Genomic DNA, 24,434 nt, shown 5'->3' on the forward strand with positions numbered 1-24,434 from the left:
ACAATGGATGTCTGGACTGGAGAACATCTGAAGGTTTGTGACCCTTCTCTGAATTATCTAGGTCTGGGAATTAGTATAATTTTGTGGAACACACAAATTTAGTACAAGAAATGTCATTTGGACTCACTATTGGCAGCGAAATGAGCAATGAATTGACTGGGGTTTGTTCAAATCAATTGATGCATTTACAAATGGAACTGATGCAAAATCTAATGTCTTACCTTAATCTTTGAAACATTCCCCTTTCATATGATTTTTCCAATACATATAGAGTGTACTTTTTGTTTATCACAACAAGCAATTCACTACCAAGAACTTACCAAGAGGAAGTTCTACAAGCATGTTTCTTCTGACATTGAGAGATTTTAGGGACTTGAGGTCTCCTATTGTTACTGGCAACTGGGAGATCTCATTGCAGCTGACATCCTATGTAACCAAAAACAAAATGTACAAATATAACAAATTAAAAACAAACAGACTGCAGTTTATGATCTTAACAATTTTTGGAAAAAAACTAATTCATTTAAATACTTTTCATATCAATTTACACTGTACACACTGTTACAAACTGTGGCCATTAAAAATGTTTTATACAAATATGACATAAAATACATTCTCAATTTGTCAATATTAAGGTAACTTCATTTCATATTTAAATATGATTAAATTTCTTGTTTGAAACATCTGATTTTCATGGTACTGGTTGATAAAATTAGACTTACTGAATAAAAATCTGTGAAATTAATGATTGCGTTCTATAACCAAAAAAACTGACATAACTTTAAAGAGTTTTCAGTAAAACTGCCTTTTCTGTGAACGAAATTATGATCATGCTTAGGGAAGCTTTCAAGAACTGCTCACATATCAGAGTACAAACTTTAATATTCTATCAATTATGGTATTGAACATGGTGACTGATGTACAAGATATGAAATTTTCAAATGATTTTAAAGTAACTGTGAAGTTTAGAAATAAAACTTAGAAATAATAATAAAAAGGAATCTTGACATTAACAAAGATGAAATTTTTTTATCAAATCTGTAGCAGAATTTATGAGCATTTACAGGTTTTTCAGGAAAGATAGCTCATCAAAAACTTATCCAGTGATGCTGCCAGGAATGTTCTTAAGAGAGTGAGGTCCTGCTCACCTACCACCACAGGACAGGGGGAGGGTGGCCAATGCTGAATAGTTAGCTGATGGGTAACAGGATTATTATTAGGTATATGCACACCTAACTTAAAACAAGCATTTAAGTGGCGCTCTACAGTTTCGTATTTTGCATAGGATTAGGATTTTAAAGAAAAAGAATTTCCCTGGCTTTCCTCACTGGTTATACTGGCTATGTATAGTGTACTTTAGACTAATTCAGGCTGATTTTTTAACACAAGGGAGCAGTCACTTTAGTTAGCAATGTGCTTAAATTATGTAAAATTTCCAAAAGTACAATATGCAAAGAAATATCATCCACATTACATTAATGTAGCATAGAGGTATGCCAACATTCTCTCCATTGTGCATGTTTTAAATGCGAACTACTTCACCGTACATACGTCACTCTCTCAAAAGTACATAATAACTGGTAAGCGCCCCCTTAATGAATTTATATCACTTCTCTGACAACAAATATACAAGGTAACTGCATACTTAATTCAGTTTGCCAAGATGTTTTCTCTGCTTCCTATCACCCAATTTCTGCAAAGCCTCTGAAAACGGGAAATGGTCTACAAGATCCCCCTGTATCTAGTCATCAGTGTTTCTGATGCTCAAAATAGTATGAATTCTATTTTGTGAATTAAATCCCCTCCCACAATCTGTTTGTACTGGGAGAACCAGTGCAAGTCTGGCCAACTTAAGCAAATTATGGAACTGGTCTTCATTATATTCAAACATACTGTTCCACAACTTGATCATGTTGTCCGTGACATTTTTGTTGTGGGATCACATCTGTTGCACGACAGTATTCAGCCAAGGTTGCAGAACCATCAATGACAGCATTACTGGTTGCATTACCAATTATCTTGTCCTCTCCAAAATGTTGTACGAGTCCCCATTTCAGTTAGGCCATGATCAGCAACATCTTCTTTAGAAAGAAATGACCGATTGTTTAGTCCAAAGGCTTTACAACTTGTGCCTACTGTTGTATCTTCTGATGAAAATCGTTTTCATCTGAGCTACAAGATTATCACAAAAATCTTTCCTGGCCTGATTAATTTCTTTGCTAACTTCCATCAAGTTCTTTTCCAATTTACCTTCTTTGTTCCAAGTGTAACACCCTTAACAGAAACATGTTTACCAGCATGGTCCATCTTAAAAGTTCATGAAGAATCTGATAATGGCTTTTGGCTTACTAAGCTCAATATAGAACCCATCCGAAACAGGTATTATGGCAGATACATCAAGGTGCTGCTTCTGAAACAAGCTGATAATGCCAAATATTGTATAAAGTCCATCAGAAATTAAACCACACCAACAAACTTGTGGCACGTGAGATTCTCATATATCTATATGCATATGTTTTGCTGTCCATTTTTTGTTTTTCAAATTAGCAAACCACAGGTTTCCATGAATGGTAAACCGCATAACCTTTGCAACTATTTTTGCTAGAAAGTGGATTATCTTGCTTATATTCTCATTAGAAAACACATAACATCCCTCCTTTTGGTTCTTTCCTTAACCAGTTATAGGTACTCAACAACTTGTCTTCGAATTTCAGTTCTTTCTTTTCTCACCTTCTGGTTCCTTTTCTACGTGCCCTGTGGATGAGGTGCCGACTATTTCCTTGTCACTTATTTGTGCAACACCTTCAGTTCATGTCAGAACACAAAAGCTCTCCTCTTATTCTATAGTATCGACCATGGAAGAAAATCTTGCCATAAAGAAATCAATTATCATCCATTTACACATTCATAAAACTCACTGCTAGTTATGCCCTGTAAATTCCTGTTATGGCTGAGCAATGGATCAGCATGTAATACCCCTCAAGGAGGCAATGAAATTGAAACCCCTGAGACAGTTTCTGTGACCTTTCCCCTATTGGTTCTGAGAAGTTGCATGATTAATGATCATTGTTGATAGAAACTTGCAATCCCATGGCCAGGCAGCATCTCTGCTTATTTTTCCCCCCGATATTAATGGCATTAGAAATGTGAAATTCCAATTTAAAAATAATTGACGTTTTCTTTAATAACACTTAAATCCTCTGTTCCTTTTTCCCCCAATAAAACACATTTAAATCAACATTAATCTTCACACAAATAACTCTGTAATGAAGAAATAAATTTATGGTTTCGGTGCTTTTAAATTATTAAAATAACTACACCATGATCTGCTACATCTTTCTAATGAAAAATTACATCAAAATTACCTTTAATTTATTTGTCTTAAAAATCAATAATTTCTTATCCAATTCTTGTTATAATGTAATAATTTCTGCTGTTTATGTTTTGATATTTATTTCTAAACATGGGTGTTATTGTCATACTGCACCTTGAAATTGTTAATGTCATTGTCACTGAAAACATGGGACTCACCATTTACTGGCAAACATATCCAAGTCATTGCATTCCTCTATTCACAGCTGCAGCTACTGATATTACAGTATGGAGGATTTATCTATACATATAAAAAAAATTACCAAGAAAACTCTAGGTTTTCATATTAGTGCTGGAGGGGTGGGGTGGAGTGGACCATTTAAAGTTGAGATCTTTCATAAATCCATTTGAGATTATATTCAAAGTCCTCGAACAATCCCCTCATTCAAACTTATTTTGCCATTTAACAGTTTCTCAAAATAATGTATGTTTCCCATTTGCAACATTTGCTAATTGGTTGTCATTTACAAGCAATGACTTATTAAGCACAAGATTCCTGTGGAGATTTGATTGCAACTGAGTGGTTGGCTGAAACTTTGGAAAAGATTCTTTCAGTCTCAGCTCCTAAAACAATCTTGAATAACTGTTTTGTTCATAGGTTTCTCTCTGAAATAGCAGGTGATCATCACTTTTGAGAATGTGTGAAACCCAATGGACTCCACATCTTCTTCTGCAAAATGCCATAAACAAAATCTAGTTCAATGCACTTATTTCTGAAGGAAAATCCATAATGACAACTCATAACATTGCCCGCTACTCCCTATCTCTATTGCTCCCATCCACCTCCTCCAGCAGAATAAAACTATGATATACTGCTAAAGGGGAACAAAGTATGGTGCAATTCCACTCTCACAATCAGATTTATAAATTTCAAACTGATTTGAGTATTATGGTCTTTACCAGTTCCATAAGCTTGTCAAGGATTCCTATTTCCTCAGGCAGTGAGACAAGCTTATTGTTGCCAGCTATCAGCACCTCAAGGGCCTGTAGCTGTGAAATAAAGGAAGGGAGGACACTAAGCTGGTTCCGGCTGAAATAAGAAAATAATTATGTTTCATCCTTAAGATTTACGCATTTGTTGTCTAGCATAGGGTAATAGAATATTAGTTAAAGGGTCCATACTACTGGGACATTTCAAGTAAAATAGTCCCCCCCCCCCCCATATGTGTCATTTTGATGTCGAGGTGACATTGACTTTCTTGAGCTAACAGTTTCACTCGCTAATTTTTTCATTTAGATCTTGAATGCTTTCATATTCTTAATACAATATCAACTCATCTTTTTACGTTCAACAGTTTCAACATAGAATTTTTTAAACTGTTTTTGTCATTGTTCGTGTCCATTTAATGACTATTTATGTCTGCAATTCAATATCAATCCATGTGATTCCTACCCCAGAATTCACACATGAAATCTGAAGTGAAATTCCATGGATTTAAAGGTATTGCCTGGCCAACTACCAATTATTACTCCATGCAAGGTTATAGGTTTCTTGCTATCAACGGAAGACAATTTTAAATCACACTCATCTATTAAATGTAGCAAACAATGATTTTACCTCCATACATGGCACCTATCAACAGTTTTACCAAGTACAATAACATATTTTTAAGGTTACAATGTTTTACTAAAAGAAATTCATACAATAAATTTGTGCTGTATCAGATAAAAGAAAAATTAAATATTTTCAATGAGTGTAATGAGATTCATCTTGTCTTCTGTATTTAACATGGATCAAAATTTCAATAAACACCATTTTAAACTCAATGTCAATTTCTACCACTATTCACTCACTTCTCCTTATTTTTTCACAACTTCACATTATTCTGGTTGCTGAAAAGTCACTTCATTCAAAAGATTGAGAGTGCAGCATAGTCTCTGCCAGTTAAATTGCTAACAACACAATCCTTTGATTTTAAATGCATCGTAGATCATATGTAAGTGAGAAATCTAATAATTCATAGAGATGCTAAAAGTAGTAATTTTAACAAGCAAATGAAAACAGAATAGTTAATGAAACAAATGATAAGTTTTTGGTATGACTCAGTCGTGGTTTGACCCTGCAACTTCCCACATATAAACAGACGTTCTAACCTGTGTGCTGGTGTGCTTGTTTAAAAGTTTCGTTTCTGACTCAGTGAACTTATCTGCAAAGTTAAATTTATCATCTATACTTTCAAATGGACAAAACAGCTCGTTCAGTTCATTCACAAACAAATCTAATCAACAAAAGCCTAAAGTGTCTACTGCATTAAGTGTACATGGTTTGTTTACAAAGTAGTTTCTAATACACTACACTATTTTTATGCACATGTATTGTGCACAAGCGTGCAATATCAAAGTGTTCAGTATCGTAAAATACTGCACAACTCTGACAATGAAAGTTAATGGAGACAAAAATGAGCATATAATTAATACTGACATTTTTTTTCCCCCTCTCAAAATAGGTGGCCTCATAAGAGGGCAATCACTGCAAAATCTTTCAATATATTTACCTCAAGTTCACATATGTGAGAGCCTGTAATTGAATAAACACTTCTGGAATGGATTTTATCACATTGCTGTAGCAATTCAGCCTTTCCATAGACACATATTCACAGAGTTCTTTTGGTATCTCTGAAAACCTATTTTTGGAAAGATCTGAAAAACAAAAATATTAAAAATTAGAGATTATTTAAAACTATAATATAAATTGTATTCTGACATTTCACTTCCAGGCATACAGGTTAAAATGTGTTAATTGGTTTGGTGTGGGGTTTTATGGTACCTGAGCTAAAACTAGTATGAGAAGAAGCAACTGATATTGTTTATGGGATCATGAAGTCACCTTTTACATGCACATGAACAACTGCTATTACAGCTTCTGCTTTGTAGATGTCCCCAAATGTAAAATGGCTTTTGAGTTGTGCCTGATACTCTCCATTTTCATTTGACTCAAAGGTCCCTAAAGCATAATTTTCTGGTACTGAGAGATAAGATAATCCCAGAATAGTAGCATACTGCACATTTAGAGTTATGGCCCTTGTTATACACTGAGATGCATCTTTCAACTGCAAGTAATTAATCCCACTGATAAGCTGTGCAGATCCATGTACTAAATCCCTTACACAATCATATACACTACCTTGCTTGGCTTGTTTTAAGTGGTTAGGTGACATGAAAAACATGATTACCTCAGCTGTTTTATTCCTAAAGGTAAGGTGTTAACAAACTGCAGGAATAAATAGCTACAAGCAATGTGATTCTGATGGTAATATCCAAGATACGTATCACACTTAGAAATATTTTATTTTCAAAGGCACTCTGTATCAGTTTTCATGGTTTTATAAAAAAAATTAAAAAAAGAAGAAAAAACATTTTTGATGGAAGGCATTCTATTGTGCATATGAAGGACCATTGTTTGTTGGGTCTTTAAATATGTGGTGTGCAGTAACCAGGAAATCTGAAACTAATAGTGAATTCACAATACATCTACTATATTGACAGATCCGATACTACGAAAGTATGTGAATCAGTCAATCATAGCACAAACTTTGCAGTAAGTTGGTCAATATGTCACAATAAGTTGAACCAAATTATCAGTAAGGTCTAATGCAACAGCACGTACTGCTATTGTCAACTGCATTTAAACGGTTCAGAAGCGTTATCTGATTTTTTTTAAAGGCAAGCACAGCGTTCAAGTAAAATGTATGTAAAGTTCACTTACATACATGTAATACTATTTACCTCCAGTACAGTTTCAGAACTGCATTTCAAAACCCTATGGAGTTCAATGGTTTCTTACTAGATCTCTTAACTTAATGTAACCTTTGGGTTGTTTCTTGTAATATGACTATGCAATGGGTTGTTTCTTGTAATATGACTTGCAATGGGTTGTTTCTTGTAATATGACTATGCAATGGTTTGTTTCTTTGAATATCACAGAGCCATGGCAATCATCTTTCCTGTCATACTTAAATGAATGCAGTGTCCAATAAATGTACTTGTTTTTTTCTGCTTTTTCTTCCCAAGAGTCTAAATATTTATTTTTATAATTCTGTGCTGATTGTTTAAACTTCCTAAGAGGGTGATCGAAACATTTGCCTTCAACAGAGACATTTTAAGAATATCCTATCAGAAACAGCTCAATCATGCAGGCATTCGTTTGAAAACCATTACAATAAAGCATCTGTGGTACTCATCTAAAGGTAGTCTGGTTCCCTAAATAAATCCAATGAATCTAACATGAAGCTTCTATCAGGATCAATCCCAGACAAGCTAATATTCAGATTTGACTCCCCTTTTCATATATTTTGTGCTATTATTACACAAGTCCATTATTTAAGGGTCATTTCTGTAGGACTTACAGTCGAATTGTAAAAGATGACGGGTCTGACATCCTGGAAAAACTAAGGACACCAAAAAGATTGGGTGACAAGAAGGAAGTAGGCAAGTGAATAAAAAGTTACATACATCAGTAAACAAGGAAAATAAAAATGAGGCAAAATTCTTAATTGCTTTTTCTAATACATGTACCAATATTTAGCTTCATACAACAGCTACTGCTGACTTTTTTTACAATATGCTTTTTTTTTAAAAGACCAGGACAAAAACTAAGACCCAAAAAACAGAGAAGTGACCTTGTTCCCATCTATTTCTCTTTATATTTCAACAAAGTGCCAATTGTTATAACAATAATTATAGTAGGTAGTAACCTACTCAAATTAGTCACGTTTCATCATCAAGTCAACTTAAATCATAACAACACATATAAGGCAGTGGGTGACTAAGTAATGAGCCAATATATACTTATTTACACTACACACCTTCAAATGGGACCAATGACCATACTGGTGTCTTTGTGTAACACAAGTGGCTCAGCTATCAATGCTCCTCTTTCATTTAAGGAATGTTCATTCCTAGACAAACACTTCAGGACTTCAATAAAAACGCTAAAGGAGGCAAACGATTACAGCTGGAAAGCATGTTGTACTAGCAACTGTCTCTAAATCTAGGCCAAGTGGAAGTGGCTCATACATATTTTAATAAGGTACTTCACAGAAAAAAAGTGATTCTATTTACTGTTTCACCCACAAGTACGAATGCTGCTGTATCATGAAGAAATACTTGTATTTTTCCAATAGGCTGTCATTCTTACTTGAAAGAACTGATTGTCATTTCCAGTTCTTTTTAATGTGGTTAGATCATGAATGATTTATTGTGTGGAACATATGGAAAATTACATTCTGTTGACAACAGTAAATCAATTTACTCAGCTTTTTCAAAAACACAGTCAAATTTATAACAATTCTGCAAACTTTCTTCTTTGTGTCATATGTTTTATTACAGTAAGGGTTACTGTAATAAAACATCTATGTTATCATAGATTTCCTATCATTCAATCATGCAGAAACTTTAGGCTTTTCTCCAATTTTGTGCTACATGTTTGGTTTTTGCAAGCTAATTCCCTCCTCCCCCACAACACTTGATTTCCTCAAAACATAGTGAAACATGTTTTTAACTGCACTGCACTGCCAGCACAGAACAGCTACTTCAGTATGTCCTTGAGAAAGTCACTTAGCTGCCATTTTCTCCTATGATATAGTCATTAATGTGTTAAAACTACCCAAAAAAAACCCAAAGTAAAACAAGCCTGTTGTGGAAAACAGCATGCCTCTAACAGCATTATCACATGGTCTATGATCAATGGTTATGATAATAGTATACATTTAATATGAAAAAATATGATCCAAAATGTAAAACCAGTCCATGTTGACACTATAAAATTGCACAAACTGTTTATTCAAATTTAAATGGGTATGATATATACCTACTTATAAACCAGTTCAACTGCAAACAATGAAGACCCTGACTGGATGTTGCATAATCTGCTAGCAGATCAGGGTTTATGTTGTTTGTTCTAAAGATTACTCCTAACAAACTACAATACCCAGAAACAACAACTGTATCAACGGTGTTGAGGATTTTCCCCCACAAGGGAATGACATGCAATAGGCATGGCTTGTTTTTATTGGTGGCAGAATCATCTGATTTCTATGTGACAGAAAAGGATTATAAATGAGAAACACACATGCTCACAGGGACAGTTGCATGAAATTTATAAAAATGTCGGTGAGAACCCAAATGACAGTGATGACTTGTCATCTAAGAAGCTTCATTTTCAATACAAGCCATCATTAACTAACTCAACAGCAATGTGCAAAAAGTGTTCTTGTTGATTTCACTGGATGAATAGAAATGGGGAAAAATCATTTTAACAAACGACTTTTACATGATAAAAGAAAACACTAAGTGAGTTACAAAACAGCAGTGCAATACCAACTATAAAGTCTGTGAAAATGAATAGGTATTTTGACCACTTAACAAATTCCGTATTATGTTCAAGGGGTTAGGAAAGTTTATGGACAGATCAATGACTCTATGGTCTTAAACTAAGTAACAGAAAAGAGTGAAAAGCAGAACTTTTGTAAAATCCCACAAATAATTTATTTCCTTAGAATACAAAGTGAAAATTTTAAAAAAGGACAACATATAGTATTGTGAATTTAATCCCAAACAGTCTAAAAAATTAGATCACCACTCCTAACAAATAAGGTTCTAAGTAAATCCCAGTGGTGTTAAAAATAAGACCCAGCGGTAAAAGTGCTGATGTGCCTGTAGTCTTGTACTGTAACCTCATGGGTCTGGAAAATTACTCAGGATTTCAGCTTTATTTTTCAGACCTTGAAGCTACAAGGATTCGTCTGACTTTGGCAACAGCAATAAAAACAACAATAAAGAAAGATTAAAAATCCAGGACATATTTATTCAATCATTTCTCATCTGTATGGCTTGGTAAAGCTTGCAATGTATTGAGAAATTTCTGCATAATATTAACAGGACAAACTACACTGCATTAGTGGCTTCACAACAATGGCCATAAAATCAAACACTAGACATTCCATCTCAATACTGGCATCCTGATACCTCTTGATTTAAATGTGATTTGCTCTTTACCATCCCTTTAGGGTTTGTTATAATTACAAAACATTACAGGTTTGGCATGTATTTCATATCTTCTATACAGTCCCAGACCAACACATAAATGGTACCGAGGATGCAAAGCCACAGGTTCGGTGTCTTGAAATCACCCATATGGCTTAAATCACTTCATAGCTGACCATTTCATTAAGCAGGCTTATGTAATAGTGTAAGAACACGTGAAATGTAAACCATCTCCAAAACTTTACGTCATCTTATCTGTACGCATTTTACAAAACTATAATAAAATTTCTATCTAAAAGATTTAGACATAATTAATATGCAGTTTCTTGCTCATGATCAAAAGATCAATGATACTGATGGTGTGTGTGTGTGTAGTTTGGATTTGTAATGTAGCTTAAAAAAAAATCAGTCATATCGCTACAATGTCTGCAGTGTGACAGTTTACAGTGATGTCTAGCAATGGATCATCATGTCGCAGACATGAAGCATGATGTCATACCCAGTCACATTATCCTGACACCAGGCCGACTAGTCCTAACACTAACCTCTTAATGCTGAGTGCCAAGCGAGGCAGCTGTTAGTACCATTTTTGTAAAAATCTTTCGTATCACTCGGCCGGGGATTGAACCTACTACCTCCCATATCCAAGACGGATGCTCTAACCAATAGGCCACAGGAGCAATACATTACTGGTGGTAAAAAAATTCAATAAATTCTGTAGGGATAAGGAGTCCTGCAAAACAAATGCAAGATCACTGCCTTAAACTATAAAATGATATGAAGTTTTGCAAAACAAGATCACCAAATACTGAATTGTGTAGAAATAGTAATTAAATTTGCACTCTGCTTTTCAACTGCTTTTATTTAAATTACTACACACAACTGACAACTGATATAAAAAGTTATATGAGAAAGGATCATTGATGTCTGAACTTCATTATATGCATTGAATCACATACATAATTTTCTATTTGTACTTGCAGGTACAAATAATGGTGCAATAAAAAATTAATTTTGCATTTCATCTGTACATTTTTTTCCCTATTTAATAAAAAAGTTCAAGTATGTCTTTAAAAAATTACACTATTCATTAGTGACTCGACCATATGTACATGCATGTCTGTAACAACATTATATCCCAGGTGTACAATAGGTAAGAGCTAACATCCAGTTCAGGAATGCCATAGGTAAGTTTACACCCATTACAGTAATAAATGTTAACAAAACTTTGCAGTTGTTCTTTATAATCTAGTAGATGTCTGTAATCTCATGTCCTCTTAAGAGCTTACAGTCGCCTGACATGTTCATTACCTTTTCAAGTGTCACTTGCTAAGAATATTAAGAAACGTATCCCCACTCAGTTTTTTGTTTTTGCTTATGTGGCTGACATCACAAATTCAGGTAACCAGTAAAAATCTCTATTTTTTTGGCACACTAAACCCAAAGTCATAACAAATGCAAAAAAAAGTTTCTGCTCTGACACACTTCCATTTTCCCAGTGGCTAATGTTAATGAAGTCTGCCCCATTAAATCTCAGTCTACGTAACAATTCATTTGGTTTATGACCAATGCAACGAAGTCTCCTCAAAAGAAGAGAATCACCTGAATAGTTTATAGTCCTGGTATCCTCCAGTTCTGCATTTAGTTTTTTTTTTAAAACAACACCAAATAAGGAGTTGACTGGAAAGTTGTGTGTTTAGTCCAGCCATGTACATTGGATTCGTACACAACAGTATTTCCAGACTCAAAATTACACACTGGCATTTCCAGTAACACTTTCTCAATGTCAGTAATCTCATCTACTTCAAAACTTTCAAAGTCATTGTCATCATTACTATCATCAATCAGCATTTGCAAACGAAATCATCATCTAACGATGAATTGCATTTGGAGTCAGCCATTTTGAGTTTTTCATGTATCATATGAAAAACCTGCATTCATAAATCTTCTTCACTAAATGCACATTAACACTATGACAATGCTTGTTCCAGGGCCTAACAAACCAATTAAATTAGTTTCACAACCATTCACATCAAGCTGCAGTACCCTATGTGTAAACAGTAATTTGTCTTGAAGAAAAAAAAACTCAAAAACAGTATGCAATGGTGGTACCACTTATGCCACTTCAATTCACTCTAGCTCATTAATGAAACAATCGATGATCCTACTGATAGAAGCATGTATTCTAAGTTCAATCAAAATCAGGTTACAAATATAACTTCCACAGTTGTAACAAACTCAGCCAACATTCCATCATTAATATGCGTGGTATTCAAGTCAAAATTTCATGTTTACTATGCTCAATCAACCTGAGGTAAGATCAACATATTAAAATGCATGCATCTCACACATTGCTGAACTGGTACAAGATATTAATGACATACATGTAAACTTATATTGCAAGTTTGATCAAAATCAGAACAGAAATGTGGCCTCCAGAGTGGTTACAACCCAGCCAATCATATCCAAGATCAACTCATTATTATTTGTGGATCACACTTATCATCAAACCCATTCAAGAACATGATGATACAAGCATAGATTCCAAGTCTGACCCAAACTGGATTAAACACTTGGCCTCAGGAGTTGTAACATGGTCAGTCAATCAGATGCATGGATTTCACACACTGGCTGAAATCGAGACTCGAACCCACATAGACAGAGGTGAGATGTCAGTGATCTGTAACGGAGAGTGCTTTAGACCATATGGGGCCCCCCTCTTCTAACATAACTCTACATCTAGTGTAAGCACAAAACTCCATGCAAACCATTTCCTAACCTTTATATCATATACATTTTACCCATCTTACTACAGTAAAAAAATATCCATAAATAAAGGCATAATTACTACATGTGTATTTTAGAACTGAACTAAAGATCTTGATGATGTAATGGCCAAAAGGGATTTTTTTTTTAAATGTATAAGGCAGAATGGAGGAAGTAAGTCTACACGTACCAGTATCAAGTTTCTGTTTAGCAAGAAGTTGGGGGTGAGAATTTTGAAAACAAAATAATATTAGGAACAGCTAATAAGGCAAGTTGTGGGATTCAGGAAGTCATGACAAATCTGGATAACTGGGTCATATTCTTCTATGTCAATTATCATGGCAAATCTGGGTAACTAGATCATATTCTTTAAGGCTATTTTAGCACCATTTAGTTATGGGATCTCTGTAAGGTCTGTCCTTCATTCAGTCAAGATTGGCCAATTATATTCTGTACATAAGGAAATTGGGTGCTGTGTGCTATGTACCAGTAGTATATATACAGATGGATTGAAACAGAGATAGGAGATACAAGATAGCACAAGGGAAATACAGATAGAGATGAGATAAAAACTTGATAGAAGGATAGAGGTGGACAAAATATAGAGAGACATAGTATTAGTAGTTATTGATCTATATATAATGGAGAGATATATATTATCGGAGGGGACAGCTATATCATGTAACCATATAGCTCAACTGTAGCCAGTTAGAGAAGCCTGCAGATTTCAAGGTGAGGTGATATAATTTAAAAGCACTAAGCCATTTTGGCAAACTATTGTCAATACATAGCTCTGTCTTAAGTTTTACACAACAGTTCAGCTACATGGTTTCATGATATGGTTGTCCGCTCTAATATCTTGCTAAATAGAAACATGATAATGGTAACTGATGTTACTTCCTCCATTCAGCCTTATACATTTTTTAAAACTTTTTCCCATTAAAATCCTTTTGTTCATAATATAAACCTATTTATAACAGTTTATCCAAATCATTCAAGAAATATAGTTTAGAGATGAAGCAGCTTAATTCAATCACATGCTAGATAACTCATCTATAACGGCAGATCTCACTTTTTAAAGATGCCTGTCTAAGACCATGATGATAAAAGGAAACAGTGAATTCTGAACCTGTTTAAAACAAGGCTAGGGGTCCACAGAATTGGAAATTTTTCTGCACAAATGGCCATACAAGGAAATTTGATGAAACTTTTAACACTTAATTCACATAATTTGGCAAAGAGGAGATTTTTGAACATTCACAGAAGTAAAAAACACGACTCATTCTATAGTGAGATTCAGGCATAGTCATTTTGCCTAAAATAGGCTCAAAAAGGGAAATTCACTGCCTTGCAATATTTTTACAACATTAACCCACACACGTTTCCATACAATGCATTACTAATAAAAGTCAAAATGACTTTAACTTCAATTTTTGTTTCAAAGGGGGAATGTGGAAAGATAGAAAGTTGTATGCTCTGCAGTCACTCTGGTGCTAATTTGATGATCATAATAAATACCAGAAATAACATTTCCTATCTTATATTGAATTCCTCCCAAAATTTCATCTACAATCCTTAAAGAAAAAAACCAAGTGAAATATTTAATTTTTGAAGTCCCATCAGAACCAAGATATGGCTTAATGGACACACCCAGGTCCAATACTAAGAAAATTAATAATTTTATCTAATATTTTATCATACAGATGTATAAAAAGTGGATTTCAACTATGCAAATTGTTGCTGATTTTTTTACAGTAACATACTTTTGAGGTGCCACTGTATATTATACAGCAACTATAATAATGCAAATTAAGACATATTTGAATATTCTCATAAAGTTTTAATCGGACTTCCTAAGTATTTAATCATATATCACGAAAATAGACAAAACCAAGTTTAAAGTAGCTACTTGAATCATAATACATTCATGATTTCTGCCCTATTCTGGTTGGAAATAAGTCATTTGGCCCAAAATTTGTATGGACCCTGTAATAAATTTTGGCTAAAGGCAACATGGATTCTCTGGGTCTCCTGCTATACTTGATACAGTAATTCCTGTCACAAAGTCAGAATAGTCAAAGACATGGATTTTTTTAAAAAGTTTTGACTGGTTTTTCCTTTTACACTAAAATTAGGAAAAATAAGAGTTTCTTAAAATGGGAATGGGGCTGAATTTCAGCATGACCCCAAAACAAGCCTAGAACAAAAATGTGGCTTATCTGACCAAGTACATGTATGAGCAAAATCCAATTTGGTCTCCAGAGTAGTAATATGCTCAGTTCAGACTACATCCTAAGGATCAGTAGGTCTTGCATATAATCAAACTTATCCAACATATTAATGATACAAGGCTATTTAAAAACTCTAAACAAAATCTGATCTTAGTCACCAACATGTTCAGCCAAACTGATCACCTCACTGATGTGTGGATAATGCTGGTAATCAAACTTTTTATAATGATATTTCATCCATACTCCCAAGTCTGACTACAACAAACTCCAACCAGAAATTGGCCACACGAGTTGAAACAAGCTTAGTTAATCTGATGCAAGATCATCCGAATCATATGGGGATCTGTCCATTATCAAACGTATCTAAAATATCAATAATATTGGCTAATATTCCAAGCCTGATCACCATTAGACCAGAAATATGCCGTCAGAGTGGTAGCAAGCTCTGCCAACCTTATACAAGATAATCTCATTAACATGTTGATCTTAACTTGTGACAATTTTTCCACTTCATGAGTGAAACATTTCTTTATATGTACTTAAAAATGACTTTTTAAAAATTATGTATTGTTCATGTGATTTGCATGGACTTGTTTCTCCATTCTGTGTCAAAGTGATTAAAAGCTGCATTACTACATCAATAAAAAGAAGTTCCAAATGTTTACAACATTTTAGGAAAATGACTTTATACACATTTAGATGGCACATATAGTGCTTCATAATGTGTATTTTATCAAAGGAATGGTTTCACATGAAAATGAATAGATTTGTATTTTTAATAATATATTTCTTGCAGATTTAGAAAGTGAACATAGCAAACAACATTGCAGGATGGGGCTACTACATCAACATGACAGGATGCCCCAATGGGCATTACGGCATTAACACCAATAAACAGATTTTAATAATTCTGAATTAACTTGAAAAGATTTTGGCTGCTATTTTGTTTAATCTGGCATTCAGACATGAACTAATGTGATGGCAGACTTGCAGTCTATTTCAGCTTGCAATAAACACTAACCAGTGCCTGATTTCTTCATCATATTCAGACATAAATATGTGTATTAAGTACTGTTGACTATTTTCCTTAGTCCATTTGAAATGCTGCATGTTTTCAAATCTGCAGGATGATGGGCACTGTCAGGATCACATGTACAACACCGCATGGACGAATCAGCAAAATCAAAGACAAAAAAGAACCATATCTGTAAAACATAAAATGCAGGTCACAATGATTGTTTTTTTTGTTTTAAGGTTAAAGTAGCAACTGAGTTGCATCCAATTAGAAAGTTTTAGGATCAGTACATAAGGAAAATCCAATAAATTCTTTTAAGATAAATTTTCCATGAAATCAATTAATCAGAGACCTCTTGTATCAAGATGTATGGAGAACTTGTCAAGGTGCGTTCACTTGCCAAGTTTCATGATTATAGGTGGGACAGTATGCATCTAACATGTCAACAACATTTGTGACCATGAACTCAATGCAAAGTCCATCAAAGGGACTGATATTCTAGTGTCCGAAGAGAATTTTCTGAAATTCAGGATAAAACCAACTTTTTAACTGCTTTGTGTTAAAACCATTTTGGATATTCATGGGCCAAAAAGCTATTAAAAGGATGCAAGATCAGCACCATTTTCACTGAAGACAAAACAGATACCAATAGAAGACTTTAGGCATTAACTGCATGCCAACATGATCATCCATCCATTCAGGAGAATTAGTGACAAGATTTTCAATAGGTTCATTGTGGCAGCTACAGTCTGCAGGGCACCATTTTAATTTAGGACCAACCAGCTATCATAAGTAGTCCTTTGGTGAAAAACCTATTTTGATATAATCAATTCTGGAGTAGTAATAACAAAATTTCAACATGGTCACTTATGGTGCCCATATCAGATATCATCTTTTGCAGCATGTTCATTCAGAAACAACACGTCACCATAATGTCTTATAATGAAAACCTGATATGAATAAGACCTTCCATTTAGAAGCAGTGACTAGAAGATTTCAAAACATGTCATCTTGTCCACATTTCAGGATCAACTAGATAATACAAGTCTTTTAAAATTTGAAAGCCTTAAAAATCCTAAGCTGGTGATCCTTTTTAAAAAACAATTCATTTATTTATTTAATATTTTTTCAAATCCTTTTCCTTTATATTACATCTCTTAATATCACATTTTAGAAAATGAAATAGAATAAACTGCATAATTTAAGATGACTAGTTTTTGATAATTTTTTTCATAAAGGTTTTGATTGTCTTAAATTCCTTTATTTTAATGATTTTGTGTCAAATTAAGTTTATCTGGCATAATTATCATCCATATTATATCATAAATAAACTTAAATATGAAATTTTGATTGTCTGCCTTTATTTATTGTTTAAGACCTTTTTATTTGCGCTCAAGATGAAATAAATAAATCACACTTAAAACCCTGTATGGTTCTGAAAAAAACCTTGAAAAAATATGAAGGGTTACAAAATCCACTTGAGCTGAAAAGTATGGGAACCAACGGGCTTTATAATGAAAATAAGATTTAAACCACAGTTGTGACGAACAGCAGATGTTTAAACATATTTTTTCAAAACCAATGTATTCTGTATCGAGTAGATCTGAAAATTTTGATATCTAATAAAAATGAAGAGCCTGAAAAATAATTATTGGAAAATGATTAAAAACATGACCAACATTTATACTTTCTCTACCTGAAACAGATTAGGCAAGCATACAAGCTACCAAAACAAACAAAACTATGCTGTTGTTCATGAAATTCAGTTTATGTGCATAGTCCAATAATTTGATGCCGTTTGCTGTGATGGAAATAACAGCATAAGAAATGAAATGTTAATTTCTATCTGTATCTGTGTATGGTGCATGACCACTGACATTATTGCAACAGAAAAAAGATTTTTTTCCCTTTTAAGTCTTCCACTAATTTTGAACAATATCTGTATTTACACACAGTTTCATACTTATCATGTACACAAGTACAAAATAAATAATCCACTAAAACAAAAGTATAGTATTCATGATGTGAAAACAGTTAGGAATGCTGGTAAAATTATGATGAATCTTGCTTCCAAATATTTCATGGAGGCAACAAAAATAGACAAAATTAATCCTATTGTCAACATAGTTAGCTAACTCTGGTAATGTGTGTGTGTGTGTGTGTGTGTGTGTGTGTGTGTTTGTGTGCGATTTGGATTTTTAACATTGCTTTAAAAAAAAAAATCAGTCATATAGCTAGTCTAAAATAATTTCATATTCTCTGCTCACATCTTTCTGTACATCTGTCTATTCTACCATAATTGGTATTCAATTAATTGATGAATCTTGATTTTAAATCTCTGATCACTTTCCATGTATCATAGTATGGAGTTTACCCCACACACACACACACATAAAATGTAGCACTTTGGTCAAATATTTCCCCTTTATGAAGACCATCAGCCACATGAAGCCATGTCCTTGTATCCTGCTTTTAAGGGCACCTGTCTTTGCAAATGACCACACTATACCATGATAAAAACTAATTTATTTAGTATTCAAATATTATACCTCAACACTATAGAAATAGTTATTTACCACAAATTCAGGAAAAAGGCCACTAAGCCACAACTAACCTGTACATTGTGACCATGCTATAACATGGCAGTTGAGGTTCAAAGAACCAGACTGTGTTACAAACTATTTTATAAGCAACCAGGTCAGTTAGCTCAGAGGTCTCAATTGGATTTTATTTTGGGAAATTTTAATTTTCTAAATTCTTTACACTACTGACATATAGCTCTTGTTTGTCTATTAGAGTTGAGACTGAATTATGTCAGGCCAAGGAAAGGTCTTATTCCAAGCACTAAGCAAAGCATCACACACCTTCTTATGTTTGGCTACTGTTCCATGTGAACCAGTTTCAGCAACTTTAGCACTCTTCTGAATCTCATTACAATTGTCACCAATTTGCCGTTTAACCCCAAAATACTTATCCAAATTTGTTAACAGCATTTTGTCCAAGTTTCAATGTATCTTAATTTCAAGGTCACATGCAGTACTTATTCGTCTACACTTGGAAGCAAACAAAATAATAAAGTTGTTCATTCGATGTACTCTTATTATGATCACATGTATATCACTGGGTCTTTCTGCCACTGAATTAAGTCATTGCAAATATCAGCATTTTCCCACGACTCAGCAGCTACCTGAAGTATTTGAACCGGCCATCTAGCTATTGCATCATGTTCTTCTTATGTACTCTTACAATGACAACATGTACATCTGTGGGTCTTTTAGCCACTTAATTCCCTCACTGTCAATAACAGCACAACTAAAATGATCAATTAACCAACATAATTTCACATTCATCAGGTGGCTGAAGCAGGACTGACAAGCCTTTGAATTTGCCATCTAGCTATTGCATACATACGGAGGACTCAAGTGATTATCTGCGTCTCAGATGAATAAAAAAATTGCATCCAAATAATCATTTATGAGACCTCTGCTCAGCTGAAGAAAATGATACATGTGCCAAAAAGAGATGAGTGGGGTGTAATAAAAGTGATCACAAAATATGTGCTTTTGACTAAATGAAAACAAGACTAGTCTGAAACATACTTGTATACAGACAACTTGCATTCGTGTAGTATAGTCCATAATGCATAAAGTACCGTACATGCATATCAAAAATCCAGGAATTTGCATTTAGATCACATTTTAAAATTGGGCATCAGTCACATACTGTTAGAAAACAAAAATAAGACATATAAAGAATGGTAGTCCTTGTCTGATCTGCATCCTATTGTCAATAAACAAGTGTAACTAAATAATTCACTATGATATTGTCACCAGTAGCATGTGGCTATAATTATTGACATGCTACATGCAAATGTACTTAAAGTGGTCTAGATTTCTGAGTGATTTTTTTATTGGCGCCACTGTTGGCTGTTTAAACTTGTATATACAACCACTGCTTTGGAGTGGAGAAATTCAGAGGCCCCATGAAAGGAAGCCACTGGATATAAAATGCACTTAAATGTATCCATTGTTACATAAAAAATTCTTTGTCCATATTGACAAACCATCATAACAGTGCATTGTTATATCATAGTCTGCTTATCTTGACATCTAGCATGAGTACTGTAGGTTGTGAGTTATCCGCTTTTTTCTTGTTGGAATTTCTGGTAACAGATCAACGGGATGAGGCATTATCTCGTAATATATCTTTCCCTGGATTTTCAGCCACTCACTAGTAATTAATATATTTACATAAACATTTTTGTGTGTGTGTGTGTGTGTGATTTGGAATTTTAACAAAGCTTTAAAAAGAAATCAGTAATATCGCTACAATGTCTGCAGTGTAGCAGTTTATAGTGATGTCTAGCACTGAGGCATCATGCTGCAGACATGTAGCATGATGTCCCACCCAGTCACATTATCCTGACACCAGGCCAACCAGTCCTAACACTAACCTCTTAATGCTGAATGCCAAGTGAGGCAGCTGACTAACATTTGTACATGGATGGTAAGTAAAATTCATCTTCCTTTTGCTCAGAATTAAATCTTTCAGAACACTCAAATTTTCTGTAATAATCCCCGTCATCAGACCAGAACACATGCATCTCTATCGTACAATGACCCTTTGTTAAATTTCTGATACATGCGTGGAAGGCAACATCATGCAGCTACCACAAATGTAAAAAAAAAAAAACGTATTAGATTATTCAATAGGCAGGGAGAAATAGTACCTAGAATAGACCAAACGACAGCCAATTTCTTTTTAAAAATGTACAGAGATATAAATAGTTTGCTGAAATTTCAAAGGAAACAGATTACCTTTGAAGCTAGTTAATTGAGGTTAAACATCTAAATAACATTTTGCTGAGCTCGATGGAAATCACATGAGACCTCACGAGGTATGGGGAAACTACTCTGGCATAACATTGCCTATGCAAATCTGGTTCCTTATTTTGTATATTCCCTGCGTTGCACTCTGCTATACGAATAAAGGAGCACAAACAAAGCAGGGAACCAGTCAATACCTATGCGCAAAGTATTCATGATGCCATCCCTCATCCAAATCATTGAATATTAAATAAATCCTGATCGCATTATATGAATCCTTCAAGTAAAAAAAAATGCACAGCAGCAAAATGTGTGCGTCAATTTTCTCCAGCATGTATCCCTGATGCACATATGTGTGTAAAGTGAAACACTGCTGCAGTGTGACAGTTTATAGTGATGTCTAGCACTGGGGCATCATGCCACAGACATGTAGCATGATGTCCCACCCAGTCACACTATCCTAACACCACACCAACCAGTCCTAACACTAACCTCTTAATGCTGAGCGCCTAGCAAGGCAGCTGTTTGTACCATTTTTTTTGGGTATGACTCGGTAACGAACATCGAACCCACGACGTCCCGCATCCAAGGCAGATGCTCTAACCATTAAGCCACCGGAGCCATGTATATTCAAATTCAAGTCTAGCTTGACCCCTGATACAGTGAAAGAAAAGAAGTCAAATGTAAACAAGCAAATAAGTCATTTAATAGTATTTATTTGTGGAACGATTTGGAATCCTCTTTGCTATTATCAGTATCAACCACAACTGTCCTTTCAATATGTAAAGTTTGATAGCCATCAGATTACTGGTATGCATATAATATGATTTTCAGTCAAGGGACCAAGTTGACTGGAAGAAGACCAGCATGGCAGCCCCATGTCCTACCTGTAAGACCTGATGCTGATATTTATGTTGTGGGCGTCAGGGTCTTACAGCCTAACTAACGGCTCTGTGTAGTGTGTTTTGATGTCGACTAACATCGTTACGAAAGTCACATTTTTAGGAATATTTCACACAGATGACAACTAAAATAACAACACTTTTCTACAAAGTAAAGTTATAATGTTTTTGTCAGACTTTTTACTTACTATGATGCCTTTTCTCGAATAAATTCAAATTCTCACTAAAGAAATGGACCCGTTTTTCAAGTTTCTTTGGCCTACATATCAGTTGGCTGGAAAGCCGAGAATGCCGAAATCGGATACTGTTGTGATATTAATTTTTTAACAAAACGAATAAAAAATATATTACGCCTATTGGAACTGTAAGCAACAGTTCGTTTCGTTCAAAAAACAGATCCCCAACATGAACCTACTTCAGCATACCTCAACTACCGTCGCATTGCAACAAATTCAAATGTATGTCAATGGAACATGAAAATGCATCCATTTGCTAGTGTCATATTTTCATTCCACAAGGATAAAGACAGCACAGTAAGTATATTAATTACACATAAATTAGTGGGAAAATGTCGATATTGGCTGCCAAGTGTGTGAGATGTTCCTGAAACTCTGATTACTCATTCCGATGTCAACGACATCAGAACACACTATACAAGGCCATTATTTGGATAGTAAGACACAGCACCTAAACAAAATCAAAATGTGCTATGTCTTACATGTAGGACTAGGCAGCCCCCACTGAATGGCTTCATGGTATTTGCCTTGTAAGCAAGTCCTGATGTATATAAAAATGTAATGCTTGATGCATCTCAATTAGTCTTCATGCAACAAGATAACTACAACGAAGCTCTCAATACTCTCTCAGTGCCATGATCTACTGCTGCACACAAATGCAATATCCAACTGCATAAATGTAATTTACACATAACATATTTTCGTCAACATTTAAATGAGTTTCTGAAGTTAATAATTTATAGCTTTTCATTTATTATGTAATATGCGTTATATTTGTTTATATCACACACACATAAAAATCCTACATATCAATTCATGCAGACATTCTGTCCGGACTATTTTAAGTAATAGGTGTATTTTAACAATTTCATTAAGCATACCTTTAAAAGGTGATTATTCACTTTATTTGGTTCCTCTCCCATTCACATTCCTTTGGAAGGTTTTTATTTACATACCCTATCAAACATGTATGGCAAAACCCAATGTTAAAGTACATGGGCATATTTGGACGAGGTCAACCTGAAGGTGTGGTCCATTACAAACCAGTTTGAATGTAGCATACACTTATGATGTCAGAATGAAATTTATGCATGTTGAAAAAAAATTGTGCTACCCTATATTGTCACCCACTTTAGTACCTGGCAACCACTGTAAATTTACACAGCGATCAAACATTTTCGTCTGAAGTTCCTTGATGACAGTTAATTTGCAAAGCACTCATTAATCATGATAGAATAGGCTTTGGTTAAACTATATTAGTATTAAATTTTAGATAAATTGATATTTAATTTAAAATGAGTAAAGGAGCCTACATGACCACTACATCGACATACACTGTAAAAAAAAAAAACTAGTATTATCAATAGTCCTTACAATTACAGGTCATGTTCCGTGAACGTTTCAAAACCGAGCTATGTAAAACAAGCAGCCTTGGATCAACATTTGCAAGATACACACCAGAAACTATTGTAACTGTAAAATGCACGAATAAGAATGTATTATGTTAGTGTGTTTGATTTCAAAGTATTTTCTCTATTACTCTGTAGAATGTTGCTGCGGATGGGGAGGATGGGAAAACCTACCAGCCGATATGGTGTCAGCCAAATCATACTTGGACGCTATCTTGGGATACTCTCTTAATTTTCTGCCACTTAAACTAATTTCTCCTGTGTGCTGGGCTTCTTCGAAAACTCGCTCTATACTCCGTGAAAGTGAGTTAGGGCTCTGTCCCCCCGCTCCGAAAGTTGTCGCCATTTTGAAGCATTTTACCGGACTACGCATGCTCTTGACTCAATCACATCATTTGGAATATCTCTGATATCTTTGTCCGGACTACTTTCACAATTTTTGTATGGACATGTGCATATCATTTACTGTAATTCATTGCATGAATCATCCAATTTAGCCTATCCCTGCCAGCACGAATTACTTTGATAATTATGTCTAACTAGTGAAAATAATATTAGTTTATGTGTATTCTGTTTCAAAGAACTTGCACCATTAATCATGCCATTTTACATGACTCAATGTAGCAAGCTTATTATAAAAACACTAATTACATTTCATAAACGAAAGAAAGAAAGACTAAGTCAATGGTGCTT

The 24,434-nt window shown here is 34.4% G+C and overlaps 1 protein-coding gene across 12 annotated transcripts in view; it reads right to left on the minus strand.

Moving 5' to 3' along the window:
- The window catches only part of LOC149800051 (uncharacterized), a 121,785-nt gene extending 97,675 nt beyond the window's left edge, over positions 1-24,110 (minus strand). For all 12 annotated transcript variants that reach the window (XM_089959597.1, XM_089959607.1, XM_089959603.1 and 9 more), the window contains exons 1-4: positions 23,916-24,110; positions 5,868-6,012; positions 4,273-4,402; positions 321-426 (exon numbers count right to left, since the gene is read on the minus strand). In XM_089959597.1, the coding sequence (XP_089815723.1) occupies positions 321-426; positions 4,273-4,402; positions 5,868-6,012; positions 23,916-24,087 (553 nt within the window). In that variant the 5' untranslated portion in view covers positions 24,088-24,110. The remainder of the gene's footprint in view (positions 1-320; positions 427-4,272; positions 4,403-5,867; positions 6,013-23,915) is intronic.
- Positions 24,111-24,434: the final 324 nt, after the last annotated feature.

Source organism: Sinohyriopsis cumingii, chromosome 5, assembly GCF_028554795.1.
Source record: "Sinohyriopsis cumingii isolate HCF-2022 chromosome 5, ASM2855479v2, whole genome shotgun sequence".
In the NCBI taxonomy this organism is placed as follows: domain Eukaryota; kingdom Metazoa; phylum Mollusca; class Bivalvia; order Unionida; family Unionidae; genus Sinohyriopsis; species Sinohyriopsis cumingii.